The sequence below is a fragment of the Coccinella septempunctata genome, chromosome 2 (genome assembly GCF_907165205.1).
Source record: "Coccinella septempunctata chromosome 2, icCocSept1.1, whole genome shotgun sequence".
Classification (NCBI taxonomy): Eukaryota; Metazoa; Arthropoda; class Insecta; order Coleoptera; family Coccinellidae; genus Coccinella; species Coccinella septempunctata.
Window position 1 is genome coordinate 25,951,124 of NC_058190.1, and position 19,624 is coordinate 25,970,747.

General features: G+C 34.7%; 1 protein-coding gene across 1 annotated transcript in view; it reads right to left on the reverse strand.

Annotated features, from left to right (window-relative positions):
* Positions 1-19,624, reverse strand: part of LOC123307978 (putative ferric-chelate reductase 1 homolog) — a 50,422-nt gene that overhangs the window by 2,838 nt on the left and 27,960 nt on the right. The window contains exons 3-8 of the mRNA XM_044890493.1: positions 16,448-16,635; positions 16,115-16,389; positions 13,929-14,082; positions 7,452-7,678; positions 4,007-4,247; positions 862-974 (exon numbers count right to left, since the gene is read on the reverse strand). Coding sequence (XP_044746428.1) covers positions 862-974; positions 4,007-4,247; positions 7,452-7,678; positions 13,929-14,082; positions 16,115-16,389; positions 16,448-16,635 — 1,198 coding nt within the window. The remainder of the gene's footprint in view (positions 1-861; positions 975-4,006; positions 4,248-7,451; positions 7,679-13,928; positions 14,083-16,114; positions 16,390-16,447; positions 16,636-19,624) is intronic.

Below are 19,624 nucleotides of genomic sequence, written 5' to 3' on the forward strand. Positions count from 1 at the left end.
AAGATTTCCGGTGATAACTGTTTTTTAAGAACTACGATCGTCTGATGCCTGTTGGCATAAACCAGAGACTTCAAGTAGCCCTAAAGAAAGAAGTCAGATGCAAAGATTTGTTTATTGACGTAACCCCTTAATGGAAATGTGCCTCGTCGCTCATGATGACTTTATTGAGATTGAGAACATGTGTAAGTTTTTCAATAAATTCGCTCTTGCGGAGTATAGCACTCCATTGATTTTCTGTTTGTTTCGTATTCCGCAGTTGTTTAGTTCACAAACGTCAAATATAATTGACGTATGACGCATTTGCAATGAAAATAACATCTTCGGATAGAGTGATCGATTTAGCATTTATGCAAATTGGTGATGTAAAACTTCGACAAAAAGGTGCGAATATGCCAGCAAAGTCGTAGGGGCCACTCGACCGATGTATTACTCCATGAATAATCCTTTTTTTATGTACATACTTAATGAGTCAGTAAAAAGACTAAACAATCTTAAGATTAAAAACTGTGTGTTATATTCGATTCAATTATTTTTTCAGATTCAGCTCTGTAGAAAGAATAAGAAGGGGTACTGAAATTTCATGAAAGAACAGTTTCGTTATGTTTGAAATTGGTGCTTCGAATAGAATTTCTGTCACCTCATCACATCATCTAGGAATCCATCCGTATATAAAACATGACAATTCGTTTTCTGCATAACTGTTCAAATAAAAGATGAGAATTACTCGTATATTTTTTGCTACTACTACTTTTGAAACTAATTTGGAATTTAATAGGTTTCCCTATGTTTTGTAAGATATTCTCATTTCAAACTTTCCAATTGGTCATCTACACTTATTCATTTTATTCCCTTCATACTCACCGATAGTAAAAGATGGACAATAACATGGAACACAACATATGCTGCTAATATGTAGTCTACAAAATGAGGTAATTCAGCTTTTCCTAATTTGACAGCAAAAAATATGGTCACAACTGAAAAAGAAAATTTCAAATATAAAATGCTGCATTAACTTCTGAATGATTTCACTGGGCATTTGCGTTTTTATGTACAATAAAATGAAAGTGTATATATTCTTTCCATTTGTCACTTTGGTGGATGTCGAATCACCAAATTCATATAGCTGAAAGTACTATTAAAGTTCAAGCTATTTTGTTTTTGAAGAACAACAGAGTCTTCCTTATTAGTTAGGCTAACAACAACCTTTAGTATATCTCGATAGCTTTCATATGTTCATCCTCGAATATACTCTTCATTTTGGAAATAATTCCTGGTGTCCAGAATATGCTAGTATAATGTTCAGTATCTATCAAAACGGCAATTATTTCCAGCAAGAATTTCATCGAAGGCTGGATATGAAGGTAATCGAGATCTACACACCATTATATTCACCAAAATCAACAGAAGATAAGATGTCTCTTTAGTACATATAACGCTTGACTACCAGTCATCGATAAGACTAATGTGAAACCAATCCAAAGTGGAGGATATGTATCAATGAACTCCGGCTTCCTTATCGTGCTATCTCAGGCTGGAGATATAAATAAAGCTTTCCTGGGTGATATTGCGTCAATTCAGAGAAATAATCTTCGACCCAGATTGTTCTGGAGGTTCTCACCGCAGTTATACACTATTCACTTTTATTTTAGCAGTCGGTTGGCCATGGAAATTTGACACATGTCACTCTGTATAATACGAAAATGTGGGGTTATGACGCTTGTCAAAACATTTTGGGGTTTTAAATCAACGCTATGTTGCCCGTTCTACGTAAAACTTTCTGTTATTACGTATTTTATCACAATGTCGAATCTCTTCGGAAAACATGTGTAATTGAAGTTTATACAAACTGATTGTAGGCATACCAAATCCAATTATTTGCACGGAAAATACAATAGATCAGTATAATATCGTAAAATGCACTAGCTTGAGGAGAGTCAATGTTCGTTACCTTCTTTGGCTGAAGTTTGAATACGTTACATCAGTTATAGATTTCAAAAATATAAACCGGAAGAATGCAGGTGTTGCAGTGGTTGGGAATGGGTATCTCCGGAAGGAATTAACAGATAATTACAAGAATGTTAAATTCTTCAACAAAAATCATCTTGCATCAATATAAGTAAAAGGAATTCAAAGAAGTTTCGAGTCAAGATGAACTTCACCTTTGAATGAAAATTTCACATAAATAAACAGGACAACTGGCGCGTATTTGTGGCTTTTCATCTTAAAACATTGATATAATAATAATAATTATGTATTTATTGGTACCTGATAGTTATTTAATCCACAAGGTTATTAATGAAAGCGATTAATGATTGAGATATTTTAACGTGCGAGCGGAGCGATCACGTTAATATTCGAGATCATTAATCGCTCAATTAATAAACGAGTTGATTACAAGATTTTTCCGTCGACCACATTTCGAATTGAATGTGAATTCTTCCTTGCAAAAATTTTCTATCGATACCTAGTCAAATTTGACACCTTATAAAATTTCTATGTTCATACCGGAATGTTAATATTTATGCGGCCGATCGAACAATTCGAGAAGTCCATAGAGACCATATTCGAGTTGTGACATTTTGAGTAAATCACATTGATATCCTTCCCTATAATATCTGAAAGAATGTGTGTAGCTGGTGGAAGTTGTAGTACATATACATATATTGATTACTCTGTAACCATCATAATTTTTTTGCAACCTCCACAATTCAGCTCTACTCAATTCACCCGCTAGGTACTACGAAAATCAATGCGACATACAAATAAAATAACTATTTGGGAAGCTCCTGAATCCTTCTATGTTCGATTAACCATGACAATAATGCATTAATAGGAAATTAACCAATAAAATGATTCATTAACAGCTAATTTCGTGTACGTTAAACATGCATTAAGAGGCTGGCGGAAAAGACATTAACAATGTAAAGGACTATAGGACAAGTCAAATGAAAAATAGAAAAATCAATTTTCGGGAACTGATTCTACGATGACATTAGTCGAAAATCCTGTAGTAAACTTTTCGCATTAATTCACTCAAACTTAAAATTCTCAAATGCCACCACTTTTTTGGCTTTCCTAATAGATGGAAATTCTTTGTCATCCTTTTCATTCACAATCTTTCTGATTGTTGAAATATTCAGCTGAAATGTAAGTCGTTTAGATTCAGATGAAACATTATATAAATTCTCTCACATTGAATATGTTCGCTACCGTCTGACGTATTGTGGACTTTGGAATATCACGGTATAACTATTTTTTTGAGCGGACCTGAATTCTAATTATCACTTCCTGAAACCCTGTCTCTTTTTTTCAATCACTTTCGACATTTTCGTAATAAAAATTGATATTAGTTGCGGCAACGGCGTTATTACATTAACGACATTTCATGAGTGCCAACCTTACTCCGTTGTAGTTACAAAAACTTGAGAAAATTATTTCATGTCCAACCAACTGCTAAAATAAATGTGAATGGAGTATATGAGCGAAACATACGAAATACTACGGCTGAAAAGCAGGAAATCATTACAGCCGCATAGTATCCTGCCGTGAAATCTTTCATCAATACAATAGCAGTAGGTACAGTTTTTTCGCCCTAGGTTTACCTGAGGAAAAATCTTTTTGCGTTAAAATAACGCTCGGCCGCTCTGCTTAAATCATTGAGTATTTGCATGAATGATCAGAACAAAGAAATAATGAGTCGGTCAAGACTCAAGACCTACCATCTTTTCCACCATGATTTAGGATTTGTTTGTTTCACATCACCCCAAAAGCTGTAGATACATTCAAAAATTCATTGACCAAAGTGCAGCCGTTAAACGGAAGAAATATTTTCAACAATGGTTTTTGCCGTTCAAAAAATGCATCGACTGTTTAGAATGCATCGGAAAATTTTAGTCGTCCTTAGGATCAGTTAGTATTCAGCGTTATTTCTGTATCATTATGATTTGATAGTGAAGTAAAAAAAGGAAGTTTCAATTCTGAGGATGAATTGGTAGCAGTTACTCACTCGCAATAATATGTGCCAAATTGCCTCCAAGCCAGTGCAGCCAATTGAAGAGGGGCCTCTTTGAGGCACCCGGGTGAGGTCTAAAGAAGGCTCCTATGGGTTGCAAGAAACATAGGATGGTTGTTATGGTACCAAGAATTGCATGTGGAAGTTCGCTGGACCAGGATTCCAATTCGACCCATATCAGAACGACTGCAGCAATAGTTAATGCCCACGTTATCATCATCAACAAGCGATGCCACTGAAATGTCGGAATAATCAAAAGATGATCAGAGTAACGAAATGATTAAGGAAGTAATCGGATTAATTTTTGTTTAAACAATTCAATGATTTGAATAATAGAGAGGAGCTTTTCCAAAACTTATATGTTTTTAAAATCTTTCATCATATCTTGGTGACAATTCGACAGTTTGCAGAGTCTTTCCAAATCTGGAGTCATGGACTCATTTGAGTGTTAGAAATTGGAGAGAAGGGTTCACACTTCACGTCCATGTTCAAAAATTGAGTAATGCATCGCAGGAATTTGGACAGAATAAACAAAATAATGAATTATGAAGTCGCTAACGTTTCGGAATTAATTGTGCCATGCTCAAGGCTAGAAGAAACATTTATTAATTATCAACAGAACACATAACACTCAACATTATAACTCACCATACAATTAACAAAATAAAACATATACCTACCTATGCTACAACGCATGTAATTCAAAGGATACTCTCCGATTTGATTTCATAGATAATCATGAAGCTGATTGACTATTGACTATAACACATCTAAACTGTTTAACCCTATCAAATATATGTTTAATTAATTGTATGATGAGATATAATGTTGAGTGTTATATGTTTCGTTTATACTTAATTCATGAATGTTTTTTTTCTAATCGGAAAAAAAAATCAGTTTGAAAACATTGATAAAATCATAAATGATTATTTACTTATTCTGTTCAAACTCCTACAATACATGGCTCCATTATTTTCAAAATATCTCACCCCATTTTCAATTATGTGTTCTCAATACAGAGTTTGATAAGCCAGTAAATAATGACTCATAAATCGCAAGTGAGTATTTGATAAAAATCATGGAATAATGTATCCTTAATCACAAGTGATGGCATGAATATTATAAAATTCTCAAGGAAACGCATTTATTATGCGCAACTGTGGTGATAAGAAGTTGAATGTGTTGAATTAATCATTCACAATAATCGACGAAGTACGACAACTAGGTTAACGGAAAATTGAATCCTACCACTTTTTTCCTATTCACTTTGCCCTTTCGCTGGGCATGACGACTTTGAGACTTTGAGATTTATCAGTAAAATACAAGTGTTGACGTTCACTTTTGTTAACAGAGTCCTTCCGACGCAAAATAATTTGAACAGCCTTTATAATGAAAACCATAAAATATTTATTAGAATATTCTGTGTCCACAATCATTTTCGTCGAATTGTCATCCATAGGGGTTGGACGAACAAAATGATGAAAGTAACTAAAATTTGCCCCTTTCGATGTTCAATACAATTTTACAATATTATTTTATTTAACTGAGTTAGTGAAGATACAATCTTCTTAACAGCAAAAACCAGAGTTTAGTGTGAGGGCAGGTATATGAACATAATTAAATTTGATCATTAGACATGGATTTTTTTGTCAAAAGGAACAAATAAAAACCAGTCAATCGCAAGACGACCTTTTGGTGATATTTTTCACCTTCTTCAGGCTTAGAAGCTAACAACGGCAAATCAAAATATTCAACGTTTAATACAAAAAGATCTTCAAAATTGTCATCTCATTAAAACCAACTGGGTTGAGAAGTTGACTAGAAATAATACTCGTATACAATGATGGAAATTACGAATACACAGGGTTAGAACTATTTATAGGCTGACTATAGGAACATCGAAAACCCTTAAAAATAAAGGTTGGTTTATATTACAAAAAATTAGTACATCAGTATAATCGCTATATAGGATTATGACTACAAACCGAATTTCGTGAAGTTATCTCCAAAAACAAATGAGTTATGAAGAAAAAATGATAATCTTGATTTACAGTTTTTTCGAGATATCTCAGGAACCATCAGAGATATTGTATTTCTAACGGTTTTCGATATCCCTGTAGTCTCCCTCTAAATAAATCTAACCCTGTATACCTATACGATTAAAAGGATACAATAAAAACATTTGTGTTTGTCAAAAATAATAAAATATCATATCTAAACTTAAACCCAACTTTGTCATGGGATACAAAAGATATTTTGCTAAATTTTTTCGTTCTTGATGTGATTTCCGTTCAATGAATTTGTTTAAAACTAACACCCTGCTGGCCTATAATTAAGATGTAAGAAGTTCAACTAATATGTTCGAAATGAATATCAGCGTTTATTATTCAGATTCATATAATGAGTGTACATACACCGCTTATATTCTCTGTATTTTACTGAAAATTCACTGAATTATTGGATTTCGTTATGCAGATGATCTCCTTGGACAATTTTTTACTCATATTCTTTTCCTTCGGTCAAATTACATGATCTACAAAATCAAAATTGTGCCTTGTTTCTTTATGGTGTCACGATAATCCTGTCTTATATTTATTTTTAGCGGAATTATTCTCATGTTGCCTTACTCTAGATTTAAGGTATTGTTTGGTTTGTCCCATATAAACCGAACTAAAATCCTGACAACCTATTTTGTGAATCAAATTTGACTGTAACAAATCAGGTACTTTATCCTTGAGGTTAGAAAAATATTTCTTCACCTATTTTTATAAAACTATTCTGATGTTTACATAACTTAAAATTTTCAACAGTTGCCTAGTCAATAACGGGACCTAAATTATTTTGAAAGTCTTCTTTGTTGTTGATTCAGAATCATGAACCACCTTACCTCACTGTAGGGAAGTTATGTCTTAATTGGGAATACTCCTCCTGACGAAAATGATGTATTTTTTATGAAATATCTTTGAAACGTCACATTTTGAAATAACCATTTCAACCGTTTCCCAAAAAATTGTACAAGCTGGCAACATCGACTGAAATATGCCTTGAAAATAAATTATCTTGATGAGATAGACAAAGATGGCTATCTATGAAGTCTGCGACGAACGAGGAAGGTCGTAAAATTTTATGGGATTTTTATGGACGGTTGCAGTTGAAGCTCGCCAGTAAGTACGCGGCTGTAGATCAACAACTGTTATTTTATAAACAAGCTGATCGGACATTGTTCTTTTCATTGTCTTGTATGCGCTGTTGCCAAATCTTTAACTCCGCACAAAGCGATTTAAATTTTAAAGGATGATTTTGAATAGTTTCCGCGGTGAATTTGAAAAAGTCATGAATTAAACTCATACTTATTCAGTTTAAACTTGCATATGCAGTGATAACACAAATTGAGGAGAATTCCCCATTGTTAGACAACATATTCTATCTTCCAACTTACCGCAAACCATACATCTTTACCGCACATGGAACTACCCATCCAAGTTTGGCGGTAGTATCTGGCCAACAAAGTACCGATAGACACAGCTCCTATCCAGGCTGCTATCATGAACGCTCCATGAATTCGGATCAAGGTTCTGGATGCACCGGATACATCTGACACATCCGCCAAAGACAATGCACTTCCAGTGGGTAAATATGTGATGTCATGGTAACCAACACCTTGTCCTGAAGATAAATTATTTATTGATAGATTTTCTGAAACGTTGTTTCTCTAAAATGGATCACATAAAAAACGCTTGCTTAAGCAAAAAGCATTCGTGCTAGTTCCACTCAAAAGCATGAGGGTGTCATACTATCATTTCGTTAAATTAACAACCGGACCATCAAGTTACGGTTAGCCAAGATATTGAGGTGTTTCGATATTCTCCAATTGATCCTTTATCCTTTTTTCATCACTGTAAAGAGTTAGGAATGAGTCTGGATATAACAAATCAGAATACGAGAATTGTGAGATTATGTGGACGGTGTATCTTGAGGACTTCATACAGATACAGACGCTACGAAGGCATTTATAGAGCACTTGAGACAGAAAGGTATTAAGTTCACGAGGAGTTTTCGTGTTATTCAGTCGGAAAATAAAGAGAAATTCGGCCGAAGATAGGGCGATGAGTTTGTTCGTAACAGCAGAGTCTAATGGTTGTATGTATTCTGCCTTTCATCTGTTAGTTACCAATCTGTAGAGTGCGAACGATCGGTCAGACAGATTAGTAAATAATGCAATTCTGGAAATGTTCCTGTAACTATCTTCATCACAGTGTTAAGTTTAACCTACTTATCGTAAAAAGTTACAGATTTCTAAGCTACAGATCACTAAAAACGTCCAGGAGTTTATGAAAAGTTACAGATTGACTTACAAATGAAAGCAGAATACCACCATAAGTCTTGCTACTTATCTCGGATAAGTTCATTAGTCTAGAGACGCTGAGAGGAAATCGGTTCTCAGAACTCGAAGTAGCTGCTTGGGATAGCTGATTTTAAAACTCAGCAAAAATGATCCTCCAATGATTTCATTTTGAAGCATCTTGAAGCCACCCATAGTGTGGGAGAGAAATACCAAGAAGAGTGATCTAAGTCTTCCTTTGTTTTTGATTTGTGGTCTGAAGCGGCTTATAAACAGTTTTAGGAGTTTTCTGAATTTTTGTTACCGGAATGTAATTTTATACATGAGTTTCATATAAACTTTCTCTCCAGAAAAATATAGAAATCAATCTGAAGAAGTGTTTTTCGGCTTCAAAGGGCCTTCAATTTTAATAATTCTAAAAAGGAAACAAAATCGAAAAACTGCCACGGGATTCTATTCAAAATGTGTCCGAAGATAGTTTTTGAATGTAAAACCTCCAAGCTTGGAAGACAAAAAAGTTATGAGGAGTTTTCGAAATCGTCATAATCACAGTATTCGCATAATCACTCAAATACGAAGCATCTCAAAAGGCTAAAATCTTTTCACCATTTATGTTTCTCGCAAATATTCATCGAATTTGCTCTAGCTCTCCTTGTTTCCGAGATCTCATCAGTTGCATCGAATTTTGGACGGCATGTGAAAAATAAACTAGACGGGAGATTACAGCAACAATGAAACTAGTTGGGAAATTTCCAATATTCGTATGATTTTGTAATGACAGAATAAACGAATTTGAATATGAAATTTGAATCGAGTTTATTCTAATAAACGTCTAACCTGAGTTCTGTTAATTCGATAGATATATCAAACAATGGATGATCAATCAATGGGATGAGATAAATGTACTCGGAGGTTTATGCTCTACCTTGATAGCATTTGATAACCTGAAAAACATCTCTCATTGAATGGAATAGATCAAGAATTATTATATCCATAAATGAAAAAAATGATAAAATAATTGTTTTTCACTAAGTAATATTTTTCAATAAATTCATATACCTAACAAGTGATATCATTGGCTCACACGCGTTAATCAGTCTGAATGTAGACAATGCGGGAATGAGACAAGGTCAGAAGAATGGAGGCTGAACAAATATCTCATATTTTCATTATAAAGTTTTGCGAAGAAGTTTTTAGGTCATGGGTATTTATCCGTGCGGAACACTGAACAAGACAAGAACAGGGGCGTAAACTGTTTCAGGTGGTAAATACGCTAATTTCTACTGAAAAACTATATAATAACTTTAAAATTACTACCCACAGGAGGTCACAGACGACCTGAAAAAAGTCTGTTTTGTTTTTGTTGTTTGACCTAGGTTGAATGATTCATTCAAAACGTAATTACCTGAGAAATGTTTTCGGTCATAAATTTAAATAACAAAATGAATCGGACTGGCAGAAATCCAAACTTTGTTATCTTTAATGTCCTTTCAGCGTCGAACTACACCTTTATAAAAACATAAACTAAAATGAAATGAAAGAATATTGGGAATCTTGGACTAATTTTATTTATTGTTCCTCAATACAACGCCGACGTTTCGAAACGACTTGTTTCTTTTTCAAGGCTAAAAATTTAAACACATTAAAATTTTCATTCGAGATCATTCGCACATACAATTACCTAGTATTCTGAACAATATCGTCGATATAGATTTAAGTTCGGTTTCATATTTCAAAGAGATCTAATTTTTGAAAAACTTTTAATGTTGTTTCAGGAAGACGCGGAATATTGGCTACGACAGATGACGTCGTTGTTGGCATGTGACATAGAAATTTTTGACGTTCGTCGAGTTCGTGTTCATCTGTCGCCGCCACTAGTCTTTGTCAGGGGTGTACTCTTCTATATCGGGAAATTCTGTATCGACTGATCAATGAAGGTTAAACACAAAATACACAAGAACATACAAAAATATGCAAGGACATGTAAAAAACTTCTCAATTATACGGTGTAAATCACAGACTCATCAATAAAACTTCAGTAGCGGTACTATTTTAGTTGGATTCCTGTCATCTATTTAGTCATCCATTAAGTTGCTGTAGATGATACTTAAGTGTTCAACGTCTTCTCGGTGGTTTACGGTGTTGTTGCGTCTGATCTGTATCATCTCGCTTATGTTCCTTCTGTATCCGTTCTTCTCTCTATCTAGGATCTCTACGTTATCAAAATCAAACTTGTGGCCGGTAGTCATCTGGTGGTGTGTAACCGCTGTTTTGTTGTAGTTGGTCACGTCTTCACAGTCCCTCTTATAAATAAAATTAGTCCAAGATTCCCAATATTCTTTCATTTCATCTAACTAAATGGACGATAACCTAAGAACAATAAACTAAAATATCTGAAATATTTGTGTTGATATCAGAACTTATAAAATGTGAGGAATTCATTTCTGGATATTGACTATTTTCCATTCAAATCTTATAGGGGGAAAATTATAAGAGAATTCTATTTGAGTCTTTCGTTTTCACAAATTCTAAAAAAAAAATCCGAGATGTTATATTTACTATCCTGAAGTGATAAGAGTGATATCTTTTTAAACCATTGTATAAAGGAACGTTTGGTAACGAATATACGTTTCTAGGATTGAAGAAAAAATTGAGATCTGAAATTGGCACACCGTCATTTTCCATGAGGTTCTGTTTTCAAATATTTTCATCAAATTCGGAATTTTCTATTATACCGGATGTGGCTTGCAACATAAGAATTCGAACTGAAACTAACTATACTCCATTCACATTTATTTTAGCAGTCGATTGGCCATGGAAATTTGACTCATTTCACTCTGTATAGTACGAAAATGTGGGGTAATGACGCTTGTCAATACATTTTTGGGTTTTAAATCAACGCTATGTTGCCCGTTCTACGTAAAATTTTCTGTTATTACGTATTTTATCACAATGTCGAATCTCTCCGGAAAATATGTGACGAACATAATTTAAGTTTATGCAAACTGATTGATGACATACCAAATCCAGTTATTTGCATGGAAAATACAAGAGATCAGTATAATATCATAATATGCACTAACTTGAGAAGAGTCAATGTTCGTTATCTTCTTTGGCCAAAATTTGAATACGTTACATCAGTTGTAGATTTCAAAAATATTAACCCGTAGATTAAATTCATCTGATGCAGTGTTTGGGAATGGGTATCTCCCGAAGGAATTAACAGATAATTACAAGAATGTTAAATTCTTCAACAAAAATCATCTTGCATCAATATAAGTAAAAGGAACTCATGAAATGTTTCAAGTCAAGATGAACTTCACCTTTGAACAAAAATTTCACATATATTAACAATTAACAGGACAACTGGCGCATATTTGTGGCTGTCCATCTTAATACATATAGTAATAATAATTAGGTATTTATTGGTACCTTAAGACATTTACAATGTAAAGGACAAGTCAAATGCAAAATAGAAAAATCAGTTTTCGAGAACTTATTCTACGATGACGAAAATCCTGTAGTAAACTTGTCGCATTAATTCACTCAAACATAAAATTCTCAAATGCCACACCTTTTTTGGGTCTCTCGTCTCTCAATAAAAGGAAATTCTTTGTCACCCTCTGTCCCTCTTCATTCACAATCTTTCTGATTGTGGAAATATTCAGCTGAAATATAAGTCGTTTAGATTCAGATGAAACATTATATAAATTCTCTTACATTGAATATGTTCGCTACCGTCTGACGTATTGTGGATTTTAGAATATCAGGATATAACTATTTGAATGAGCGGACCTGAATTCTAAATAGCACTTCCTGAAACCCTGTCTCTTTTCTCAATCACTTTCGGCATTTTCGTAATAGAAATTGATATTAGTTGTGGCAACGGCGTTATGACATTAACGACATTTCATGAGTGCCAACCTTACTCTGTTCTAGTTACAAAAACTTGAGAAAATTATTTCAAGGCCCAACCACTTCTAAAATAAATGTGAATGGAGTATACTTTTTTCAGCCCCACCAATGTAGGAGTAGATACAGTCACCCTAGTAACGGCATGTCATAAAAAAATCGCAGAGATGTATGGTATACCAGCTTCTATTTCAAGATGTATTCAACTGTACCAGGCCTACCCCAGTTTATAGAAAAAGACCTTCAGATACCAAGCCTTAAGCCCAAGGTGAATGTGCTTGCAGCTTTTTGGTATGATTTTCCCAAACACTTGAAGTGAATTTCGCGTCGGAAAATTAAAATCTTCGAAACTTTGGCTCGTTGCAAAAAAATCTGATTCCTTGGCGTAAATGGATTGTGATGAAGTCCAGTTTTCTGAGGAAAATTGGAGTTCATCTTAGTGCATTTCTTTCGTTTTAAATTTCCGTCTTTGAAAATATTTTAATTCTCGAATATTCCGTACGTTCATTCCGATAGGCAGAGTAAATGTAAAAAACCGCTTATCTGTATTTCACGTTGTTTTTCTTATATGCCGCTGAAGATTTCGACGTTTTTCATCTGTTGATATGCGATAAACCGGAGCTGACGACGTTTTTCATTCTTGTCGCATTCTGGAATTTTCAGATTTTACCGTGAGAGGGGATATGCCTATAAAAGCAAATTTTCCCCCGCGACGGTCACTTTTCGACTGTTACTTCAGTTCTTCGGCTGACTTTTCGACTTTTGACTTTTACTTCAGTGCTTTCACTTCGCTTCAGTATTTTCGATTTTTCGCTTTCTAACGTGGTGACTTCTTTCATAGATTCAGTTAATTTTCGGTATTTCTTTCGCCGTTGAAGAATAATCATTTTGTGTTTGTATCAGTGCTTAGAGTTAATTTTTTAGTTTTTCTTTTAAATCCTTTGAGTTTCGAGTGCTTGAAACAAAGGAGGTAGGTCCCCGTCTGTACCGTTCAGTTTCTTTGTTAGACCTACGCCGTTACTTCCTTAACTTTGACACTGCTGTACTGTATCGTTTTCTGTTGTATTTTATCGTTCTTTACGTAGTTGCGCTAAAAATAGACATTTTCTTCGCTGTCAGTCATGGCGTGTTATAGCTGGCGCTCGAGATTAAGTTTCTCCGAGTAAACCACGTTACAGGATGTCCACTTCCAGGTGAAACCAAAGCGTTTTTGGATACCTTTTTCACTTATTCCCAAATAATTCATCAAATCCTAGTGGTCAGATTGCTGACACTTTTTCACTCAAAACCTTCTTTTGAGGGGGTATTCAAAGGTTAAGAGAATATGAATCGTGCAAACATAAAAACTATATGGAATGGTCTGGTTAGCAAGCACTCCAGATTTGCAACCGACTTTCCGCCTGCAGGCACTTACATATATAGTGTGTACTCATTACGCTTTCAATCGGCGTTGAACTAAATTTCACTTCCTTTGATATAATCTCTTGATGCACACTTGAAAAACTGAGCAGGCGGTCGATCGTTCACCTGGTAGATATAGGTAATGATTTTCCACAGAAAATATCGTGGTTTATATCGAAGAAAGTGGAGTCACAACGAGAACGAAAATTGTTGTTATTTTATAGAAATCCTCCGTATCTTATTACTTGAAATAATAGTTACCTGATGCATCAGAGCCTGCGGCGATAAGTAGGAAGTACATCTTGTTGGATAAGTCAAATTCTCTGCCATTTACCACAGTTCTTGCATCTCGCCTAACTTTGCAGTAAATGGTGTCGTCGATGATGCTCTGGTTCAATAAACGAATTCCTAGTTGCTGGAAAATATAAAATTTCAACACTATAAAATGTATTTCTGCACAGTGGTTTTTTTAGTCGGTTTATTAAGGATGTTTAAATCGAACTGTTAGGTTCGAAAGTGAATGAATAGTAAATAAAACGAATGCGAATAGAATAAATTAGAGATTTGAAAAAATTAATTATAACACTATTTTTTTCTGCGTTTTTCCTCTACAATGCACCACATAAGATAAAATAATATTATCGTGATAATTACAAATTTGAAACAAATCTAAGTTGCATCTTTATTAAGACTGCCCTCCTCATTTATAAGAAATTTCCTCTTTGTTAATTATGCAATTATTTTATTAGAAATAAGATTTGTAGGCAATTACTGTATGTAATCTGTAAATGAGCCTTAGGTATTTTTGAATAAAATATTGACTATTGACAATGGAGGAAAATTACTTTTTTGCTTTCTTTTTCGGAATGCTATATACCATCGGGGTTCTATAATAATATTTGAGAAGAAAAATAAAAAAGCAACTACTGTGCCAACTCTGAATCGAGAAGGAGATAAGGTATCATTTTACAGTTTTTATAGAAATATTGAAGACACAGCTCTGTAACCCAGATGCAAGTTCTGAATAAATCTTTTAACCAATAAATCCGCAGAATCGCACAAAGATTTATCCTCGGATTTATCTGAAGTTAATAAAGCACACAGTGTTACAATTGTTCATCCAGGAATGTCTGAACACGAACACTAGTCTAGTCACAGCAGGTATAAAGTATAGATCTTTATTTGTGTCTTTATGTTACTGCAAGATAGATGTAAATTAAACCTTCAGACTAGCCAGCTGAACTTAGGTTTATCTTCGAGAAGATACTGATGTTAGTTTTGAATAAGCAAAAGCAGAGTGCAAGAATGATGCCACGAGATACTCTTCTTCATGAAAATAACAAAAGCCTTATTCTGAGGAACTATTCACCAATCTTGTTGCTATAGATATAAGGATGAATAGTTTTCAACTATTTCCATGTTCAAAGTTATGGCGCTCTTCATCACTTACAAAATATGTTTTTCCACAAAATATATATTTCCCTATTAAAGTTTTAAAAGAATAGCAACATTAGAACCTATCGTTTCTATTTCGTAAGTAATTTTTTTATCAAGCCAATTGTTGAGCAATGGGGAGAATATACATCTGTATACAGAAAAAAACACTGTATCCAACTTCTGTAAATATGTGAACTGATTTTAAAAACTTAGACTCAATTCACAGCGCACTAAACTTAACAGATAAAATTAACACCTTAAATGTTTGAATTGAAAACTATTGAACGTTATATTTATATGTAACCATTGTAACCTTTCTTCTCCTTATTATGCAAAATAGCATTTAATGCTATTGAGATAGTGAGAGTATTGTATAATTAGTTAGTATAAAAACCGCAAACTCATAACTTTTAAGAGATATTGGCAGTTTTTTCAATTTTGATTATTGTTAACTCACCCTGTTGGTGTTACGAGGTATAGGATAATTTTATTGGTCTTAGTAATTTGATTACAAGAAAGAAGGCCTTTGGCTTTTAAACGGATTCAAACTATTCACGATCTGGCAAGTCTCAAAACCTTCTGCATACTCTTGCCACCTCATATGTGTTGAAGCTGAGTTTAAAATTGAAAGATTTCATTTACAAAAATTTTAATTCCAGTATTTTTCAGTGAAAAAAATAAATTGAATATAAAAAATCAATAGTGTGAAAGAGTTCAATTATTTGATATTCGTGATAGTTAATTTCGTTCATCAACTTCTCTGAAAATTTCCTAATAAAGTAAATTTAAAAAATTTAAATAAAAACTTATCGAACTAGCGCTAGTACTAATACTAATACTAAACCTAAGTTAGTCGGCTTATCTTAAGTTTATGCACACACCTATCTTTAGCCATAACACATGTGTATATCCTATGCACTATTCACTTGGCGGAGAAATACAGCCAAGATTCCTGCTTGAGGAATTTGAATAAATTGCCTAATTCCATCAGAAGAGAAACGTATACTCACATTTTTCGTCCTTGCAGCTCCATAATCAGGCTTTCCACCAGTCCAGCTCAAATAAGGAGCCAGGGAATTTCCATTATTAACACATTCAATGACCGAATCATCCCCCATCTTGTCATCATTAGAAAGTCCAACGCCAACCCATTTGGCACCTTGATAAGCTTTCAGCTCAAAATCGAATTTGTCTCCAGCCACGGAGACTGCAACAGCTGCCTTGCAGCTTTTACTCTTGATGCATCCGTCAGGACTTCCGAAACAGAGTTTTGTGGATGAACATCCTGCAGGAGATCATTTTCTGATAAAAATTTGACTAGATGTAATCATAGTTTTTCGAACCTGTGTAAAATGGATCGAAATCCATAGCAGCCTCCCGATGACCTGGAGTCACGAACGTTGGTGGTGTATTGGAGAATGTGGGCCTCGAAAATTGTGGAACAGCATCATCGACCAAATTTCTGCCCAGCTGAACTGGTGCTGATTCCACTCCAACCCAGAACGTTCCGTAGTCTTGAGCTATGGTGCCACTGTGAAATCGATTCGTTAAAAAAATATATTCTATATGGTGCAACAACCATATGACGCGCTTTATTCTCAAAAAATGAAGGGCTTTCCAATGTGCGCAATATTTTTTCACTGAATTGTTGTCAGCTCTATTATAATCATGTTTACTATCTTTCATCGCTGCGCTTTGATAAGTAGATGTTGCTTTATTTATTGTTATCATTGCACGGTGACAGCACTTTCTTATCGTGAAAATAAATTTAAAATTTTGAAAAAAAAATCTTTGCCCGATGAAGAGCATGAAATGTTCCTGGACTTTTTGATATAATTTGTTGCACAACATGCTACATGATGGGCATTGTGTTGAGTGCGATGTCACCCAGATTATTTTAGCTTTTTTTTCAGTATGATCTAAACTCTTTGCTGAGGCATTCGGGAAATATTTCACAGTGGTTAATGAATAGTTTCTACTCAGTTTTTTCTACTAACGTCCAGTTGCAGGAAAGAACATCAAAATTTGATGCATCATCATCATTTTTGAAGGGAAAAATGAAGGATTAACACCTTGATGGACTATCAAATTTTAACGAGCTTTCCTGCACCACCCAGAAATTGCTGGACTGCAATTTGTATGTCACCTGATGAGGTCGTGTATGTTGTACGTGGCCTGAAGAATAGTGAAAACAGGGGTACAGATCTCATCTCGGCAAGAACTCTCAAATCATTAAATCAATTGCTCTTATAGTATAATGGAACATATGGCTTATCTTGTCAACTCATCTATTTCGTATGAAATCTTTCCATCTTTACTGAAACTAGCCAGGGTTATTCGAATACATAAAAAAACGGATAATGTTGGGAAGATCGCCAACGATCGCCGAATTGCAATATTGAGCTTAACAATATTGAGCCAACTAGCAGAAGTTTCGGTCAAATTTGTGTACCATCTTATGAGTAAATTTTTGGCTAAAGTTTCAATCTTATCGAATCAGCAGCATGGTTTTAGGATTGGAAGGTCCAACTCAAAGGTTGTAGACCCACAGGGTAGCTCATTTCCTATCTCAGTATATTAGAGAATTTTGCTGACGTCATCAGACTTTCAGAACAGTTAATGAACTGCGTATTCACATACCTCTGCTAAAATCGTCTACAATTGTTGTGGCAAACCAATCATGCTATTGCAATTAATAGTGTAGGCCGTGTGACGTCACGCATGGTGGGGATGGCTATTAAACTTGCCATCCTGTTCCTTTACAATCCTTGGTCCACCTAGACAGCTCATATCGAATTTAATAAATAGTGAGTTTATGTACGACAGCTTGCACCAAGGTGAATATGTTGCAAGAGTGTTTTCCACCTGCATCTGATTGTTTTCAGCATGGGTTCATTGCCGATGAACTATTGAAATGGGTTTAGAGGTTTATTTTCGAAGTGGATTCTTAGTTATCTCTTCAATCATTCAGTATTAGCTCGAATGATCGAACATGCTTCCACAGAATATGATGATAATCTTGTTGTCCCTTAAGGGTCGATCTATGGTTTATCAATGGCCTGAGAACCTTGTTGAGAGCATTTGGCGGATGACACCTCGTTTGCTATTAAAGCTAATGGTCAAGGAGAATTGATGTACACATGTGAAATACTAATGCAGATTTTCAATGACTGGCGTACGAGAAAAGAAAGTCACTTAGATTTCACACGAAATTAGTGTAAATTATCCACAAATTTTTTACAATTGCTATCAGAATTTTCATCTTCTTCCAACCCTCTAGCAATCTTACCCGACGTAAAAATGGGGTGAAATCAGCTAGCAATAGTTGCACTTTCTCAACAAAAGCACTTTCTACACTGTGTTCACCTCAAATCATACAATACCTCGATCTCTTCAAGTGACCTGAGGCAATATCACAGATAAACTCTAAAGTACTGAACAATTTGAAAAAATAAACAGACATATTAGTTGGGGAGCCCAAGAGGAAAATTCGGGATTTACTCGAGAGTGTCAGACTAATATAAAGGGACCCTGTAGAGTACCTGTACCAAAAACAAGATCTATATATGGGGGAATTGTCTAGGACAGCCTGCCAGAATAGTAATACAAAAACGATCATTGTACATACTCAAGCTTGTCAGATTAGGATATAGATATGTGGTTAATTACATGTTGAAAAGTATACATTCTATTGATCTGACAATTAAACCGTGACGAAAATATGTGTGAGGGCGACAAACTTGCAAAATAGAAACTTTTTTTGTTTTAAATCTAATGATTCAAGAATATTAGAAAAATATAATGTGACATTGATCTTGGCCGTTTGCATGTGTGGCTAAGCTCCTCGCCCTTCTCGCCCTACAACTCGAAAACGGTTAAGAGTATGTAAAATTGCTTCAGACAAAAGTGGTAAAATTTTTTATCGTCTACAACAGAAACGAATAGAGGTACAGGAAGGGAGATACTTAAAAAAAATCCTTTTTATCATCTTCAAACTGTCAGATTAAGAAAACCCCGCCTGATTAGTGTGAGATTAATGGGTCAACACATCTGAAACACCGAGATTAACCATCTGTATGAAAATCTGACACGCTCGAGTTTGTACAAGTAAGGTTTTTTTTTGCATTTTCAAAGGACCGCTGTGATCTTACGTCATGTCCGAATTGTCAGTCCCTTGAAAAGTAGCTGTGTGGGTCCAATAAACATATCCTGTAAAAATCTGACACGTTCGAAAAAAATTTTTTTTACCATTATCAACTCTTCTGTACGGCCAGCCCCCCACTCAAACTGTCAGATCAACATGAATTTATGATCAGAGACACGTAGGGCAAATACAAAATCTTAATCTGACACGCTCGAGTATGTACACCTGACGATTTTTTTGCTACATCTTTGAAAACCTGCAGAAGCTTTCCCCACCGCTGAAAGTGCATACATAATAGAAGCTTTTTTCTTTTTACCATCTAATTTTCAAAATCCATTAGGTCTCCACGACGCTCAAGTATTTACTTGATTCAGCA